General features: G+C 39.8%; 1 protein-coding gene across 9 annotated transcripts in view; it reads right to left on the bottom strand.

The window, feature by feature from the left end:
* PCDH15 (protocadherin related 15) overlaps window positions 1-19,694 on the bottom strand; it is a 710,734-nt gene that overhangs the window by 257,360 nt on the left and 433,680 nt on the right. For all 9 annotated transcript variants that reach the window (XM_069795901.1, XM_069795896.1, XM_069795892.1 and 6 more), the window contains 3 exons: window positions 12,536-12,655; window positions 6,141-6,251; window positions 2,833-3,003 (listed from right to left, as the gene is read on the bottom strand). In XM_069795901.1, the coding sequence (XP_069652002.1) occupies window positions 2,833-3,003; window positions 6,141-6,251; window positions 12,536-12,655 (402 nt within the window). The remainder of the gene's footprint in view (window positions 1-2,832; window positions 3,004-6,140; window positions 6,252-12,535; window positions 12,656-19,694) is intronic.

The following is a 19,694-nucleotide window of genomic DNA, read 5'->3' as shown; positions in this document are numbered from 1 at the left end:
ACAGCATTCTGTTCTATTTGCTACACACACGGGAGGTTCAACACCTACAGTGTAGTAAATTTTGATGTTTTAGAAAAAAACAACTGGTGCAAGTAACTGCAGATAAATTGTTCTGAGGAGTGTATTGGTTACTATCAGCTTCTATATAACCTAACATTGTAGTTAGTCTTACAACACTACAGACTCAGATGGGTCTCGTCTATGTGGTGCAACGCAAGAGTTTCACATCACGCAGAAATCTCCAATCTACCTCTGAACGAGGTCCTCTGCCCAGGCTGCTTTGCCAGATCAGAGCATCGCATGAGTCTACCGCCAGCCCTCAGCTAGTCCAGACAGCTCAGGCTTCTCTGCACTTTATCACACTGCTGTTTGCAGGACAGATGTAATACATATGTTTACCAGCTGAATCTTTTTAAGTACCATCCATATCTTCTACAGGAATTATTATTTAGGAGTCAAGTAAATATTTGAGGTACCAAGGTAAAACTCTTGAGTTCAAACATCCTTCTTCCACTTAGGTTTATCAAAACTGCTACGGTACTACAAGTAGATAAACAGCAAATAGCTGGTAGTTTATCAACAGAACTGGTTTCTCATTTCATAGATCGGATTTCTGAAGGTGCAGTTTGATGAAAAAAAGCCAAAAAGCAAACAAAAAAAGCTGACACCTGAACAGATTATAGCTTATGACGTTAAATGAATACATTTTGCTACTCAGCACCCAAATCACTAGTCAGATTTTTCCTAGACTAGACACCCTCCTTGGCAGACACTGCTTTGTCTTCCAGCGCAGCGTATGCACCTGACCGAGGGCAGGAATGGAGACAGAGCTGGATTCCTTTCATCTGTGAAAGCTGTATCAGGAAAATTGTATGATTTGCATTATACCTTAAGATAACCAGATAAAAAACAAGGTAATGCCCAAATACCGGTTATTAGTAATTTCTGCCTCAGCTGCCTCTGTATGGGGAACTCTATCATATCTGTGCAGATAAAATGGGGTCATACCCTCTCATCCTGCATAGTTAGGATGCTCTAGTAACCCTGATGAAGCCGCATACTCAGCTACAGAGTAACTTGTGGTTGCCTTAAAATGATACTGAACCAAATTAATGCAAAATTTAAAGTAAAAGCATTTATTCACCACATCCAAAACAGACAACACAGTTACAAAGGGTTATCAAACATCAAGGTGTAGAAGTAGGGAAAGAAAGAAAGGGAAAACAAAAAGGAAAAAGAGAGAGATATGTGTAAATCAATATAACAAGGTTAAATATGGAACGTCTCTCCCCTTTCCTTTCACAATCGATTTGCTGCTGTTACAAGCTGAATATCAAGGCTCCAGTCTTGCTATGCCTTACAAATCAGGCTGCAGTTGTCAGAAAGAGATTCTCCAGCAGAGAGAAATCACCTCCTTTGGAGGTGCACGTGCCCTCGAAAGACCCAGTCTTCTCCCAGAAGTTTGCCAAGGGGTCCAGACAGGATTATACCACCTCCCTGAAACTTGTTCTAGCCCTCCCTTATTCAGAAGGCACACTAATCACACATCTTAATTACAGTAAGCCCTGCCTTACTTTCTTGAGGTTGCAACGATTATTAAACCACAGCCTGTACTGTTAACCTGTGCAGAAGCAATTGATCAACTGCTGTATATTAGACACGATTTCAGCTGGTCCTAAAATGGACCAAACAACTGTGAGAAACTTTGAAACTTGCTAAGAGTATTTATCTGAATCAACCAAGCAGGGTTGCGGCAGCACTTGGTAACCTGCTCAAGCATATTTGCAGCAGGACCGTGAGGCCAGATAAAGCAGGAAACTGTAACGTGGGTTGGCAAAAGACGTACAAGGCACAGGACGGCAAGACAAACAAGGCAGAGAATAGCAAGAACCTCCACACTTACAGCCTCAACCTCCCCCATCTCCTGGTTGGAGGAAGCAGGACAGAGAGCATGTCCTGCAATGAACAAGGGAAGTCATGATCCTAATGTCAATACTCAACATTATCTTAATGTCATCTTAATGTCAGTGTCAATGGGGTGGGGTAATACCAGTGATTCAATTGGTTCTTCCTTTTTATATTCTTAAATACACAAGTCAAAGGTCATATATCAATATCAATTAAGAAATTCATTTTTCTGTTTCACCGACCACAGAGATGCACATGTCCATTATACCCAGCAGTATTTCTCCTGTAACGAAGGGGAGTTGGCACCATCTTTCATGAAGAAATGATAAAGCTCTCAGCTCCCCCTTTTTGTGATTCATTGTGCACATTCCAGTGTGAAATGAGCCTTACGCTGACCTTTATCCCTATCCTAACTGATGTATTAACCGATATACTTAGTACAAGCATTTATATGAGAAAAAACACGTTACTCTTTAGTGCTTCTTGATTGAAACCAGATAATAGCAACACACAATCTTTTCAGGGACTAGTGACTAATGCTTCCTCTTCCAAAAATCTTTCTCCTAAGGTCTGTAACAATCCTGAATGGAGTAACACGTCAAGTCCCTTCTCAAAAGTGCTTCTTCAGGATATTTCAAGAGCAAAACATGCACAGATCAGGAAAAGCAATTCCATTACTTACCAAATTTCAGTGAGACTCAGCCGATGTAGTCAATGAGCAGTTTGTCACTGTATTAAAGCTAGAATTTCACCATCTATTCCTACATATATCTTACCCTTGGTTTTCTTTTGTTTAGCACTTAAAACATGGCATAAAGCATACATGACCTGTCTAGTTACAGTTCTCAATTGCATCCACAGATAAGGATGACAGTTGCTTGCAAAACGAACGTATGAAAGTCGCAAAAAATCAAGAGGACTTACAGGATCAGTCAGTTCTGGCAAGCTCGCTTGGTAGGTGAGAGGTCTACAGTCGCGAGTATTATTCACCAAGACACAAGGAAGAAACATTGGTCCCAAATCATCCCCATCAAGCACATCTACTGTCAGGGTGGTTGTACTTGTCCTTCGCTCATTAAGATTTTGGGCTCGGTCCTGTGGAGCAAATGAGTTACATTTGGTGAGACTTTCTGAATGCAGAATCTACAAAATTTTTAAAGTTAAAGCTAAGGGCAAAACATATAAGCACTATAATTATCCGGGTTCCAGGAAATAGCTAATTACAGAAACTTCAGCCTCAGAGCTACAGCCTTTAATTTCATAAAGGCTCAAAAATACACTTAAGAGGTAAAAGTTTACCTCTTGAATTAAAAAATACTGAGAGACATCTATCACTCAAAAATAATACAGTTTTGAGAAATTAGTTCTCAGAAAGTGTGTTAAATGAAGATACACGTCGTGTTAAATCTATAAAAATGCAGCATATTTGTTTAAGATAAAAAGTCCCTTGTGCCTTACCTATAATCTGAAATACACTCTTATGCTGCTTTGTGTAGCTCCACCAAATCCTTTCCATGAGTAAAGTAAAATGACTTTACAGAACTTACAGAAATGGAAAGCATAAGCAGTAACTACTTCTTTTCTAATTGGCAGTGGAAAGGCCCTGGACTGTAATGCTCAATCCACCTCTGCACGCCACAATTTAAGAAAGATTTAGCACTTCCTCCTCCCTCACCACCTCCCCACCCCCCCCAAAAGAAACCCAGCCAGGGGACAGCGATTGATATAAGATCTCCAAACTGTACTCCACATGGAAAGCTGGTATGTCTCAAATAAGTTATACTGCTCATGTTTTAAAAGGTTGAAGGACTCTTCCGTCCACAATAAAGCAGCTACAATGCTGCATCCCAAAAAAGTCTCTGTGCTGCATGGCAGGTTCTTGTCAATGTATCACGGTTTGGCCCTTTTTTTTTTTTTTTTTTTAAATCTTTGGGTACACAAGATGCCATTGAGTACTGCAACTTCTTTATTGTCTACTTTTTTCTTTCAAGATGGTACAGAATAAAAGCTACACTTTCCTGAATTGTCAGAACCACCTGGATTACTTTTATACACTGAACGATGTACACGCTAGCAACAGTTCACCTTTTCTTTCTTCTTTTGTTATCGCAGTGAAGAAACAGCATGACTATCCAATATTTTTTAAAAAATGGTCAGAAATATTTCCACTTTCATGGAAGAACTGTTATGATAGCTTTTCTTTACAAAAATAAAATCTTGCAGAGGGAATATGGGCACTCGGTTAAGTCTTGCCCTCCTATCCTAGGATAACATTGACAGAAAAGAAAAAAAGCTTTTTCTCTTAGTATTGATGCTGTTTAATATCATCATCTGTGTAAGAAGAACAGGTCATTGCTCTAAATCAGATTGGATGCATTTTTTTTTCCTATTTTTCAGTCTACTCAGTTTTTCAAACTGCTTAACATGTACAGTTACTGAATATGGGAATTTCTGAATTAAGCTTTCTTCACTGTCAATGATGAAAAACAATACCAGCTACAAGGAGCAGCTTTCATTATCAGTGAAACTTTCTTACATTCCTCCAGTATGTGCCTTTGAGTAATACTGGATCAAAGCAGATACAAAGTAATTAATTTCATGTATAATCTTCAGGATGCAAGAAAAATAAACGATCACTGCAAATGTAACCAATGGAATAGAAGTACGATTGCATAGTATGTACAATAGTGAGAATTAAGCGCAGCCTGCAATATTTTGTAAAAGAAAAAAAAAAAGAAAAAGATGCGTAAAGCAAACTTCTAAAAAGCTGAGCTATAGAGCTTAATTAGAGCCTTTCTTTGAGATCTAGCTACTTTCTCATCTGTGAGCACTCAAAATTTTAGTGAACTCAGTTCCCATTTGGGTATGAGAAAACACGTGGCCTCACAAGACATTTCAATCACGCAAGCTGCTCGATTGTCTATAAACATGACACAGAAGCTATCAGCACAAGCTCTACTCCCAAACCCAGTACCACAAAGGTGACAATTTACTGTGTAAGGACGTATATTGAAAGGAATGAACAAATTAATATGAGATTGCTTTGTAGTACTGCCACCGTGCATCCCAAGCTGTGCCTTCACCAGTTGCTCCTGCAACATGACAGGCTTCCCTCCTCAGGTGAGGTGTTTGCACTGCTGCACACCATGCTTTTCTCTTGAAAAACATGACCTGCTCAACTATCCCAGTTATTTTTCTACGAGCACAATGTCTCATGAAACTCACAGCTCTGACATCAAAGGGAAAGAGCTGTGAATCAGTGGTGATCTGCAGAATAAATTATTGATAAAACCACAAGGCAAATCAGTTCTCAACCTTCCCATATTCCTGTTCAAGAGATCAGCAAGTTACATTACCCAGATAAAACAACTTGTTCTAACAGCCAGGAAGCATGTTTAGATATATCTAAGTGCAAAAAGCACTGAGACACACCCCCAGAGCCTATCTTCTGCTGGGGGAACACTGCAATGCCACAAAATATGTAGTAAGTGGATTGTAAAATGCATCTACAATTCTGTATCAGAAAGATGATGGTAATATAAATGTGTGAATTCAGGAGAAAGCTATCTGAAGTTGCTTCAGAGCATTCTCATTTTCCCACAAATGAAGTAGTATCACAACAGAGGTAAACAACAGAGGAAAAGTTTTCATTTCAGCTATTATCAGAAGGACAAAAAGGGAAAAAAGCTCTCACAGTCCTCAAGGGCACCAAAAAACTTCTCTGATGACAGATATAGTTTAATCATCACTTTTCTTCTTGGTATGCCTTATCCACTGCCAGCCACTCTGTAAAAACCTCTATATATGCTTGCAATATGACTTGAAAGAAAAATCACCTCTTTATAGAAAAACGCATTTCGAACCTGAAGGATACAACTAAATTGTATCCATTAAACTCATCTGAGATCAAATTAGCATCGCTAGATTTGTTAGAAAGTGAACACTTAGTGACACTAGAATGCACTTTTCTGCATGGGCTGTACTTCAAATTTGCAACTTGTTCCTTGTGCCAAAAAGCTTATCTTGTTACACACACTGGGCAAGCTTTTTTAACCAGTAATAATATGTCTAAGCTTTCAATGACCTAGATAAATCAAGATCTGCAGGAGAACAGTATTATCAGACCTGGTATTTCAGCAAGACTTTTCCTTTCCTTGGAAAAATCTAAATCTGCAAACTAAAGCCCCACCTAAATCAGTGGCATAAATGACCATTAAGAGATCTATACTTACATTTGCTTGAACAATGACAAAATAACGAGTCTTTTCTTCATAATTTAGTCTTTCCCGTAGAACTACTGCTCCAGACAAAGTGAGAGGAATATCAAAGGTCCTGTTGGAAGTCTGCAAAAATTAAAACAGTACGATAAAATTGAACATGCTTCAAAGTTAAAACATGTTTCATATAGGTGACGACGAGATGATTGATTGGATGGTACATCAAAATTACACATGCTTTCCAGGTTAGAGATTTTAAAGTTTTCTGTCCTTTCTCCCCACCCAATTTTCTCCGTAAGAACCCCACAATAAATATAATCTATATGTAACAGAATCCTCTCCGATTCTTTGCATATATGTTATTATTCCCAACCGCAAACTGAAGCCTAACTATCCTGCTTCTTGCAGATTTGCCATGCTGAATTTGCCCTGGTGTGTTCAGAAAAGCTTTCCCTACTTGTCAGCTAAGAGTTCAGGTCTTCAGTTTCTACAGTTCGGCTTGCCTTCATCTGTTTTTTCTCACTATTGCAGAAAGTATCAAGTATTAGAGATTAAGAAATCCACATCACTGTATTTATCTTCTCTTTATTTTAGCTTTCATGAGGGCAATGAAGTAGTAAACACGTGGAGAACATCAACACTACACACTTCGGTGCCAGTTCACAGCGGCAGTTATGCACATGTTCATACGCTAATAAATTCAGATTTCAAGGTAGAGTCAGGATGGGTAAATCAGGTGAAATTCAATTTGTCCTGCATATTTGCTTAAACAGATTCAGATTACAAAGCTATGGCACTGAATGGCAGGAGGGTACTGCTGGGATGCACACACCTTCAAAGGATTCACTTTGACTAACGATCCATTTGGGAGGATTACAAGCACAGACACTGATGTGAGAGCCAGTTCTACTATCAAATTAATCACTTCAAAAAATCTTTCCCTGCTTCAATCTACCAACACAGAATATAGTTAACATTTATGTACACTGAATGGGTAAGAGCAATACAATATTCTAAAATCCCTCCACAGAAAACACTGCAGCAGTAGAGAGTACTATTCTTTCCTTAGATAACATAAAGCCTTTTACCTCTAAAACTCGAAACATCTGCTAAAATTGCAGTTTGTTTTTCAGCAAATAAATGCTAATGATTGTTAAATCCACCATGTTGCAGATATTTCTGGTGTGCAGGAAAACAGGATTGGAAAGTACATCACAGACTCTGCTAAATAACTGTTTGCTTATGTCTGAGTTTGGCACTCATCTTTCTGGATAAAAAAATAGTTCCCACTGGGAAAAAAAATCAATTACAATATTTATACTGCGTCAAAACAGGAAACTAGAACAGATTAGTGCTGGAATAAGGAAGAACCAAGTACAGTTCACTGCTTTTGCCCCCCCCCCCCCCCCCCCATCTTTTAATGATATTTGCACAAACAAGCAAGCAGGTTGTGAACCAAGCAAATAATGCATAATAACTTTGACAGCTGTACAAGATGATGCCATGTGTGCATGCATGCACACGCAAACATACTTATATGTGCCACTCCTAATTCAGAAAGAAAATTCTCCTGACTGCTTTAGCCCATTTGTCTCTGGTTTAAAAGGCCAGAACCAGCTGGAAAAGACTCTGCAGCTGAGAATCAGCTGCAATGAAGCTCCAAGGCAATTAAAAGATGTACACACCACCATCACATCTCAGTTGCATTTCCATCCTATGCTGAAATGAGCCACTGCACGCTAGAAGTCCAGAATATCAAGACATTGCTTTGTCAACTGCTTACTCCAAGAGAACAAAACTGGTTCCCCTCTCACTTCAAAACAGAGACAACAAAATGCTTTTGTACAGTAGTCTTCATAACTTAGAGCATTTGTTGGCCCATAGTTTGAATACGGGCCCACAAATTTAAAATGGGGAAGGTCACCAGGATAACAATTCAATTTAGTCCCCAGAGAGCTAGTATGTGAAAAATCAGTTTAGCAAAAGCATTATGCATATTCCCTAACTCCAGATAAACTCAAAATGTTTAATTTTGAATCCTCACCAAACACATCACAATGAATCTCAGTAAAATTAGCTAGTAAGGAGGGAGTCCAGAACTTGTTTTGAGGATGCATTTGTCATAATAACCTTCAGGTATAGAGCCCTCAGAGACCTAACAATTCACTCTGCTTTAGGAGACAGAATCTTTTTGGCATATTAATTGACTTGATCCTTAGCTGTTAACAGCTAAGAAAAGTTTTATGGCATTCCTTTACATGATAGCTAGAGCCCAGCCCTGTGTCAAGTATGTTTTGCATTCATTTTTCTACTTGGCTTCTATGTATCTTTCCAATTAAACAACAAAATAATTAAGTTAAACTGAATTTCTAGAATAACACCTCCTGTTTTTACAGTTGTTTGGTGGGTTTTTTTTTCAAATGCCTAAATTAGTCTCCAATTAAACTTATGATCTATATAAATTTCTGTATTGGGTTTGCATGACAAGGTTTTGGGAGCTTCTGTGAGAAGCTGCTGGAAGCTTCCCCTACGTCCGATAGAGCCAATGCCAGCCAGCTCCAAGACAGACCTGCTGCTGGCCAAGGCTGAGCCCATCAGCAACAGCGGTAGCACCTCTGGGATAACATATTTAAGGAGGAGGAAAAAGTTGCTGCGCAAAAGAAAACGCATCCGGAGAGAGGAGTGAAAATATGTGAGCGAAAAAGCTCTGCAGACCCCAAAGTCAGTGAAGAAGGAGGGAGAAGAGGTGCTCCAGGCGCTGAAACAGAGATTCCCCTGCAGCCTGTTGTGAAGACCCTGGTGAGGCAGGCTGTCCCCCTGCAGCCCGTGGAGGTCCACGGGGGAGCAGATCTCCACCTGCAGCCCGGGGAGGACCCCACGCCGGAGCAGGGGGATGCCCGAAGGAGGCTGTGACCCCATGGGAGGCCCGCGCTGGAGCAGGCTCCTGGCAGGACTTGTGACCCCGCGGGGGACCCACGCTGGAGCAGTCTGTGCCTGAAGGACTGCAGCCCATGGAAGGGACCCATGCTGGAGCAGTTCGTGAAGAACTGCAGCCCGTGGGAAGGACCCACGCTGGAGAAGTTCATGGAGGACTGTCTCCCATGGGAGGGACCCCACGCTGAAGCAGGGGAAGAGTGTGAGGAATCTTCCCCCTGAGGAGGAAGGAGTAGCAGAAACAACATGTGATGAACTGACCGCAACCCCCATTCCCCATCCCTCTGTGCCGCTGGGGGCGGAGGGGGGGAGAAGTAGAGAATTCAGGAGTGAAGTTGTACCCAGGAATAAGGGGAAGGTGTTTTAAGATTCAATTTATTTCTCATTACCCTACTCTGTTTTGATTGGTAATAAATTAAATTAATTTTCCCCAAGTCGAGTCTGTTTTGCCTGTGACGGTAACTGGCGAGTGATCTCTCCCTTATCTCAACCCACGAGCCTTTCGTTATATTTTCTCTCCCCTGTCCAGCTGAGGGGGGAGTGATAGAGCAGCTTGGTGGGCACCTGACATCCAGCCAGGGTCAACCCACCACAATTTCTAAGGCAGAAGACTGTGTCATTGGTGTCAAACAACACTGCGGGCATCTTCATCACACAATATAGGGAGATCCCAAAAGTAGAAAAGTAGGGATTTCTCACTAAGCTGTACACATCATTTTTGAGCCTGGTATGATTGTTTCCCAGGTTAAGGAAGAAAATCCACTTGTGGCAGATATTATGCAGTAACTTCCTGGCAAGTTGACAGCTGAGATGAAGCAGCTTACAATGATGAGAAGTCATCTCTGTCAAGCACACGCACAAAACACATCAGTAGGTAAAGCCATGTTATGCACATAAAGGCTATCTACAGATGAAAGAATCAGATTTATTTAATCTGGAATACAAAAATAGTAAAGCAAAGATGCAATAAAGCAACTAGCTACTCCAAAGTAGTTGCTCCAGCCAGGGAAATCCCTCACTGTTCTTCACAGTCACTGGGAGAACAAGAACAAGCAAGTTTCACTGAGTAAGAGAGGAAAAGAAAAGTTTTGGGAAATGTTTTTTAACTCTTCCTGTGGCAAAACACCACATCAAACCACTTAGGCATGCTATAATGTCCTTCCATTAGTAGTTAGACAAACCTCTCTGCTGAACTTGAGGCTAATGTGGTTGTGAGATGCTTTTAGAATGATTTCTCAGGATGCCTTTGAGCAATATGATGCTATGACTTAATACTAAATTAAATACAAAGCAACTCCTATATTTTGCCATGGTGCAATATGTTTTAACGGAAAAAAAAATTTAAGGGGTTTGGATTTTTTAATTTGTTTTCAGTATGCCAACATATTCAATGTATGCTAAAATGTTTAATTTTTTAAAAATACTTTCAATTTTCTAAAGTTATCTAGAAGAAGTATTTTCTGGAAGAGGTATTTTCTCAGTGCCAACATTTTTCATAGTCTTTATTGAAACAGAAGGAATTATTTGAGCTCTTTTTGTTAAGCACTAAGTTAAGGGTAAGAAAAAAGAATGGAGAGAAAAATTCAAAGCTTGGATGTTTTGGGGTGGGTTGGTTTTTTGGTTTTTTTTCCCCCAAATTTGAAACTGCTTGTCCCTTCCTTTCACTCCTTCCTGCCTTCTGTTTACTTTTCAAATATTTGTGGTATTGGAATAACATTTATTTCTAACACTTATGTCATGTAAACAGTTAAAAGATGATGTTAGCATAACATTTTATACTCACTGTTTCCATAGAAAACCCTTGCCTTGACAAAGTTTAGTAAAGAAACTCTTCAGTCATACATACCACCAGTACAAAGAACAGCTGAGAACATAACATGATGAACTCACACATTGTGCACTAGTAATTTTACCCATTGAAATAGTCTCACTGAAGTAAGCTTCACAACTCAAGAGACTGCTCAAGTCTATGCAATCAATTTACTCTCTAAGAAACAACTGCAAACATTTAAAAAATGGAATCAGTCCAAATATACGCAACATATAAAGTCAGAAAATTCCCTATCTCCCAAAAACCTAACATCACAATTCCATTTTTGTCAAAAAGACGTTGCCTCTTTGCAAAACAATGTTCCACAGGAAAGACTGTGGTGTAAGGTGCTGCAAAGTTTTTCAAGAAACCATCTCTGTCCTCAGAATATGTGGATATAGTAAGTAAAAATTATGCCTCGGCATGTAGCTATGCAAAAATCAACAATTACCCCAGTGAAAAGTAAAAAAGTAGGGTCTTATATCATTAGTTCACATTGAATTACTCCTTGATAATGTCACTGTTTACAAAATTCTACCTCCTAAGAAGTATAAGCACTAACTGTAATTAGTCACAGATATTTAAACTCTTGTTGACTTCAATGAAAATAGGACTGAAGCCTTTATGAGGTGTACAGCTTCAATGGTGCAAATTGAATCAGAACTCATGTGCCTACTCTTCTAATTAAACAGAAAATCAGATTGCTGTTTTCCCACAAAACCATTTCTGCTCAAATTCCCCTCAAGTAAAAGCAGGGAATTTCAACGAGAGGTTACTACTAAGTTTATAAAGTATATTTTGCGTGTGCACCACCACCACCACCACCATCCCCCTCACCCCCCCGCTAATATCTGTATCATCTTTGGGATGAATACAAAATCAGGGTGGCCTGCTTAACAAATTATCACACCAGCTCACCAGCTGATCCATAGTAACTGTGTTCTTAGCCCATGGCAAAAGATAGCCCGGTTTGCAAAAAAGGATTGCTAAAATTACTTCGAATTTGCTACAGAAATGCATATGGACACTTCACACAAATCACCCATGTGCAAAACCTTGTTATAACAGAGAAATTCACACATCTGACCTTAAAGAGAATTTTTTTAATACTTTAAGCTTTTTGTCTCTGAAAGTATGTGTTTGCAAAGATAATAGGTAGGGATCACTAGTGTTTTATTTTAATAATATATATAACCCTGTTTTTTTAAAACAGTGATTTTTAAATATAAACGACTCCATGAGAAAAATCAGAATGTCTCTTTTTTAGAGTAACTTAGCCACGCCTATGAACATTTCTTAGCTGTGAATCTATTAGACATAAATGTGTAGGAGTAAATACAACTACCTATCACGGACTGAAAAGGCATGCCAAAAAAAAAGATGAAGTGTGTTAACAACACTGGAGAAGACAGGGGATTATTAATGATTGATACTGAAGTAATCTAGCTGCTAACAGCATGACAATGAAAGGGAAGGTAAATTCAGCTGTGTTTACAGGGCAAGCAAGACTCATGGGCAGAGAAGATATTGTATATCACGAAGGAAAGCATTTCTTTATGAAGTCCAACGTCAATCTCTTGTTCATTTGCTGCTTCAAGGTGTGCGTGTGTGTATATATATATACACACACACACCCGAACAAAAAAAAAAAGCTAAATGTGTTTACCTTGTCATTAGGATTGTACTGGATGACATATTCTATCTGGCCGTTTGGACCATCATCAATGTCAGTAGCACCACTGTTTCCAGAAAATCCTGTAAAGATGGTTGTTCCAACTGGAGTTAACTGCAAGAACAGAGAGAAACAGATATCCATTAAAACCTTAAGGTATACAAGAAACAATTAAAGAACTGTTTGCAACCCCCTACCCTACCATAGCTTTCATCTATAATGCAAGGTTGACATTCTCTCATCCCCTTTGTTTGGCCCGGAACCTCATTTATGAGCAACTATTTAGACACAACGTACTCAGACACTACTTTAACTGATGCCAAGCGTCACATAAAGAGTGAAACCAATTTCCATTTTTATTCCACAGATTGTCTGCATCAGGACAGAATCCCAATTGTTTTAAAAGAGATGAACATGAAAAAAAAGTCTTAAAACCAAAAGAATTCATGAAATAAATATAAATAGATTAAAAAAAATAAAAGCTATTTTTTCAGACTCAGGAAGGAAAATAAAGATGAGCTGCAAAAGTAAATAGAACTTATTTAGCTGTGTCTTCATGACAACGTGAATAGCGCCAGATAAATATTATTACATGCAAACACAGACACCCAGAGAGCTTTATGGCTTTAAACAAACACAAGAATGATGCTGTTTCTCCAATATTTTGTTGGCAGTGATTGAATACCCATAAAATTATATTTTGAAAATGAATCAATTTATAATTATCCTAGCATAGATAAATAGCGTGAAATCAAGACCCATTGAGATCAGGGACAGAAGTGCAACGGACTTCTTGGGAGTCATCATTTCTCAATTTTAGTATTCAGAAAACTTTGTGAGTAATCAACCCAAGAGAGAAAAAACAAATGAACAAACAGTTCTGGATTCAACATAGACACTGCTCCTACCCACGCTTCCTCTTGCTGCTCTCATCACACCCAAATTTTTGGCCCTTGAATTAACAGAAACCTGCTGACCCTTCTTCTTTCCTCCAAATTTTACATTAAGTTGTTGCACATCTTTAAACCTATAGGGTCTAAAAAGGTTTGAAATGCTGTAAAAAGAGAAGGTGGTAAAGGACAAAGTCATTCAAACATTTGCTGCAAACGGGGATGCTATTTCACTTCCACATTTTGTAGTTCACACCCGTCCTGGTTTTGGCTGGGATAGAGTTAATTTTCTTTCTAGTAGCTAGTATAGTGTTAGTTTTGGATTCAGTATGAGAATAATGTTGATAACACCCTGATGTTTTCACCTGCTGCTAAGTAGTGTTTAGACTAAGGTAAGGACTTTTCAGCTTCTGATGCCCAGCCAGCAAGAAGGCTGGAGGGGCACAAGAAGTTGGGAGGGGACACAGCCAGGACAGGACTGACCCAAAGCGGCCAGAGGGATATTCCATACCATGTGACGTCATGCCCAGTATATAAACTGGGGGGAGTTGACCTGGGGGGGGAGAGCTGCTCAGGAACTAACTGGGCATCGGTCGGCGAGTGGCGAGCAATTGCATTGTGCATCACTTGTTTTGTATATTCCAATCCTTTTATTATTATTATTATTATCATATTATTATTACTATCAGTATTAATTTCTTCCTTTCTGTTCTATTAAACTGTTCTTATCTCAACCCATGAGTTTTACTTCCCCCCCCAATTCTCTCCCCCATCCCACTGGGTGGGGGAAGTGAGCGGCTGCGTGGTGCTTAGTTGCTGGCTGGGATTAAACCATGACAACACCATAAAGCAAATAATTAACAGCCCATTTCCTCCTCTAGTCATAGTTCCTGGTCTTGTTTTATTTATAAAGCTGCTAATTACTTTAAGAGTTTAATAGCTGACAAAGTTCTCTGAGAAGTATTTTCAGGCCTGACCATACTGAATCTTTGAAATAAAAAACACCAATTCAAAGCCCTTTTTATGATAAAACAGGTGGGGCTTAATTTACCATACTTATTTACATTACCTACACTTATGCCACAATAATTATGTATGTTTACGTTTTGCTACAAATTTAACTTGCTTATTATTGGTACAGATAGTAGAACTGTCACATGCGGGTGTAGGAAGTTGACTGTTCTCTCGTGCCTACTAATTGCAAGGTAATCGCCTCCCAGAAAGTCTCTCCCTTGTACCTTTGGTACAGCAGCAGCCTTTCAAGAATTCAGGGGAGCAATCATCTTGCAAACATGAGCCTTGTCTGACAGGATAAAACTAGAGGCAACTGTCATAAACCAAGGAGGATAACTTACTGGCTAATGACAAACTGCATGTGTAGGGGAGAAGGGGCTGTCTCATGTTTCTGTAAGGGGAAAGAAGACCAAAGCAACCTGAAAACTGATTTGGAAAATTTACAGGAAGGTCTGTAGGTTTTTTTCCCCCACTAGTGGTGGGCTGCCCTTGGCCAGCCACCAGACACTCACCCAGGTGCCCTCTCACCCCCCGCAACAGCACAAAGGAGGAAAGTCAGATGAACACACTTGAGGGTCAAGACAGAGAGATCACTTACCCACTACCCTCACAGGCAGAACAGACTCGACTTGGGGAAAAATAATTTAATATACTGCCGATTAAAAATACGTTTGGATGGTGACAAATGAAGACAAAACAGCATCCTTCCCTATCCCACCCCTTCTCCCAAGGCTCAGCTTCGCTCCTTCGCTCCCAAACTCCTCTCCTCCTCACAACTTTTTCCTCACTGCCGCATGGCATTTTCCCCTTTGTTAAACCCATTTCCCTGAGGCACCACGGGCCTGGCTGAGGGGCTGGGCTGGGCCCAGTGCTGGGGCCCTTGGAACCAGCCATGCCTGGCTCAGGCCTCTCCTCACAGAGACCCTTCAGCCCCCACCTGGGCACAGACACCCAGTACAACACTAAATAAACCAGTTTAACCAATTAATCATTGGTTAAATGATACAGTCTCATTAGCGGAAAGAGGCGGGCACTGCACTGGCTTAACAGGGGTTGGCACATGATGGAAATCTCCCATGCTTCTGCTGTCAGAACAGAAAAAAGCCTCCGTGCTCCCAGATGAAGCAGAGAAGAGCAGCTCTGAAGACATCACATGTGTAGCAGGCTGGAAAGCGGGGCAGGGAACACACTGCTGTCAAACACCACGCTCATTAAGTACGCTGCTCCATTAGGCTGCCTACATGTTTTCACAGCACTCACTGCAAAGGAGCGCTCCCTGCTCAACACCTGCAGGCAGCTCTAACACCAGCATGCTCTCAGGAGAGGGAGAAGTTACCACTGGAAATCAAACAACAGACCTCTTAAAAAAAAACAACTCCCGTCACATCAGAACAGCCCAAGAGCTGACAGACACTCGCGAAGGTGTTTGCAATGCTCCTGCTAGCTCCGCGGACGCTGTAAAGCCATGTCCTGCAAAGGCAGAGGGCAGAGCACAACGTCCCAGATGATGAGACCACCCTAACTGGGTACCGCCGCAGCTGCCAAGGGGATAAGGAAGGGCTGGACCTGCACAAGTCCTCATAGCTGAAGGATGCCCAGAGCTGTGTTGGTTTTCAGAAGCACATGAATGCTTGGTTCCCATTGAATTGAGCCAGCAGCTCTGCTCGGCAATAGTTATTTGCTCTGTTTCATTGAGAGCAGCTGTATCAGGACCCTGACAGGGTGCAGATAAATGATGACTAACATAAAAAGGCTCCAGCACTGTAAAGCACATCATTAAGTGATAACAAAGGAGGCAGTTGTAAAAACGAAATAGCAGTAAACACCAAAATTACAATTGCATGTGCTTACAGTAAAAGTTAAAAGCTCAAGTCTTGGATTTAGTGTATTACATCCAAAATAACTGACTGCAAATATGCAGACCTTCATGAACCTAATACGCAGGTTTCTATTTTATCTATGTTTTCTTTTATGCAATACAAATGATATTAGAAAGGGCACTGAAAAAAATCCCCTGCCACTCCCTCTTTCTGAGAGTTAGGAAAAAATTAACTCATTTTACTCAACTTTCCAGCCTGCCCAAGATCTCACATTAGAGATTACTGTAGCCATTGGAAAAATTCAGATGAGCTCTTAACTAAACATCTCAAACTCCACTTCTAATCATCTGAGGGAGGCAACTCAGCATTTAAAGCTACACAATATTTTTACACTGAGATTTCAACATTGCGATGATTTACTGTTAGCTAGGCAATATCACTTTTACCCACAATTTGTGAGGGCTTTCTGACAGACTGCTGTCACCATTCACTTTATTGCTGGAACAATAAGGACGAATTCAGTTCACCTTATAAAATGTGACACTATATATATATATATAGTGTGTATATATATATATAACACTGTTCTTTATCAACATGAATAATCCCACTGTTCTTGTTTAAATAAGGATTACTTATTATATGAACAGCTTGTGAGGAACTGCATTCCTAGGAAGAAAGATAGGTAATGTGGCAACGAAAGGCATGTTTTTCTAGCAAATATTATGGAGGTATCTAAAACGCATATGAAAAAGCTAAAAGAGCAGCCTGAAAGACTGGGTTTGATCTCACACAGACATAAAATGGACATGCCATTTCAATACATGCGTGTGCAAGCAGAACAAACTGGCTAATGAGATTTTTGATATTGGCGAAGAGCAGAAGATTGAGATGGATTTGTGTTATATACTATATTCTAGTCAGAATTTCTCAAACCAGTGATCAGATTCATTCTTTAGTATATGCACACGCTCTCTAAACAGTAAAGACTTACCTAGAGCTCAAACCACCCCACACCATTGCTATGTCAACCTGTAGCAGAGAGATTCTGCACAGCACCCGTTTTCCCACGGTTTCCAACTCAGTTCATTCTCTGAAAAATCTTCCACCACCAAGTCTGGGAGATGGGGGAGCTGGAAATATGTCTACAGAGTGGTTCCCAGCTCCTTTGCTTTGCTACCTTTCAGAAGGACCCAAAAGTGGCTCTGAAAACTGTTGCTTGAACTATCTCTACACCCCACTTGTCTCCTTTCCATTAGACACGCCTACTTCAGAGAATTCCTTGGAGAGGAATTTTGTTTCTCCATATTAAACTTTGGTATCTCAAAAGGAAAGGGACCGACGTTATGTAGTAAACTGTTTGACCACACTGAGTGTCTTTCATTATGCAAGCTAAAATGTTAGGAATTGTAAAAAAAAAAAATTATATGTGTGTTAGTGACAGTGTGAGGATAATAATCTCTGTGGGAATTCAATGTGGTGAAAAGGGACCACAGTGACAAGAAACAAGTAAGATTTAAAAAGAATACAATTAAACAAATAGAGAGGAAATGCACACAATAAATCTTATTCTTCCACAGTCAACAGCTGCAGTTGCCTTCAACATGATTTACGGCTATTAGAAGTCTAGATGCAGACAGGAACGTTCAACACTTCCATAAAACATTTTGAAAATAAATTTTCCTATTATTGCCTATTTACAAAGTTAAAAATGAATAATTTTTCACAGTGGCCCCGAACAGCAAAGTAAGATTTACAGTTAATCATTCTGAGCTAATATTCTTTTGATGATGTCTACCTGCAGAGATTAATTATTTCAATACCACAAGGAAAAAGATATGAATAATTACACCAGAAGAAATGAAAATTCAGCACAAGTTATAATTCTCAGCAGCCCAAAGCCAAAGTTTTAACATGAGTGAAGTTCAAGAAACACACTCATTTTGAAAAGGATTCCCATCTCTGCCAACTTAAGGGGGGGGGGGGGGGGGAACCCCAAAACCAAACCAACGCTAAAATTTTGGTTTACAAGCAGCTGTAAGGTCATGTATGTTTAAAGAAGTAATACTGACTTCAAACAGTATTCTAGTAACTCCACTATCATTTCGAAACAAAACCTCTTATTAAATGCTCCTGAGCTTACCAACACCTCTGTAAGACTCCAGTAAGGCTCACATGAAAAACTAATACAAAAAAAAGTCACCCTTATAAAACCCAGGCAGTGCAGAATTAGAGTTGTATTCAGCTGAGATAAAATTTGTCAAGTTAAGTTGTGTTTAACACAAAACATAGACAACCACAATTGTGCCTCAGCAGTACAAGATTTTAGTTTCTGGTCCCTGTATTAGGTACATGTATTTAAAACCCTTGCGGCAATACTACAGATTTGCCTGTGGAGCACTGAGTTGCCTAATCCTTCTGAATTTCAACCTAACTATAGAGCTTTGTTTTAATATACTGCAATAATTCATATCTTTCAGTCACTAATATGCATGGTCAAATTTAGCCCCAGGCTAATTTCATTTTGTCAGGATTTTTTCCTACATAAATGATGACGTGACATTTTCATATAAATAAAAACATGTAACACACAAAACAAAGGAAATAACCCTGCAGAGTATTTATAATTATCATAGAAGTGTTAACATCAACCTTAACTCATTTTTACTTTTACGAGGAGATTTCATAATGCTGTGGATAGCAGTTGGATTTGCTTTAGGCTGAGACACTCACATTCTTTGTCTTGAAAAAGCATTGAAAAGGGAAAAGGGAAAATTGCTCCTAAATGGTAGCACCCCCGTAAAGGGCTTCTGCGCTTGTTCTCTAAGTTCTCAGCAATGCCGGAGCCTGCTATGGACTAAGACAGTGGTCCCAGCCTCACAAGCATGGATGCCCAAGCAGCAAGAGAAAAGAAGAAATAAAAAAAATTTTAAAAAGAAAGAAAGAAAAAAAGATGACTAAAATAGAGAAAAAAAATACCCAAACCCCACAGTCTTTACAGGGCAGTGGCACTGGGCCAGTCATGACATGAAGGAAAAAAAGCCCATTCCTGCCCTAGTGCTTGCACAGACTCTGTGGCGTGCTACACGTAGCAGCAGCAGTCCAAGAGTGATGATCAGCTCAGTTACTTCAGATGTCAGAACAGCACTACTTAGGAGTTGACTGAATTATGTCCCAAATCTGTTTCATAACCCAGACAATTATAGAAAGTCAATAGTTTAATTACAACCCTATTTTCTTGACTACAGCTTATACACAAAATGCCAGCTAATTTTAAGGAGATGGCTATTTTGTGCCTGCATTAGCCCCCTGCTAGCCTATTGAGGACCAGAGCAAATGGAGATTATTTATACATAGAATCATACAATGGTTTGGGTTGGAAGGGACCTTAAAGATACTCTAGTTCCAACCCCTCTGCCATGGGCAGGG

Source organism: Haliaeetus albicilla, chromosome 11, assembly GCF_947461875.1.
Source record: "Haliaeetus albicilla chromosome 11, bHalAlb1.1, whole genome shotgun sequence".
Classification (NCBI taxonomy): Eukaryota; Metazoa; Chordata; class Aves; order Accipitriformes; family Accipitridae; genus Haliaeetus; species Haliaeetus albicilla.
This window is presented reverse-complemented; position numbering and strand designations above follow the sequence as displayed.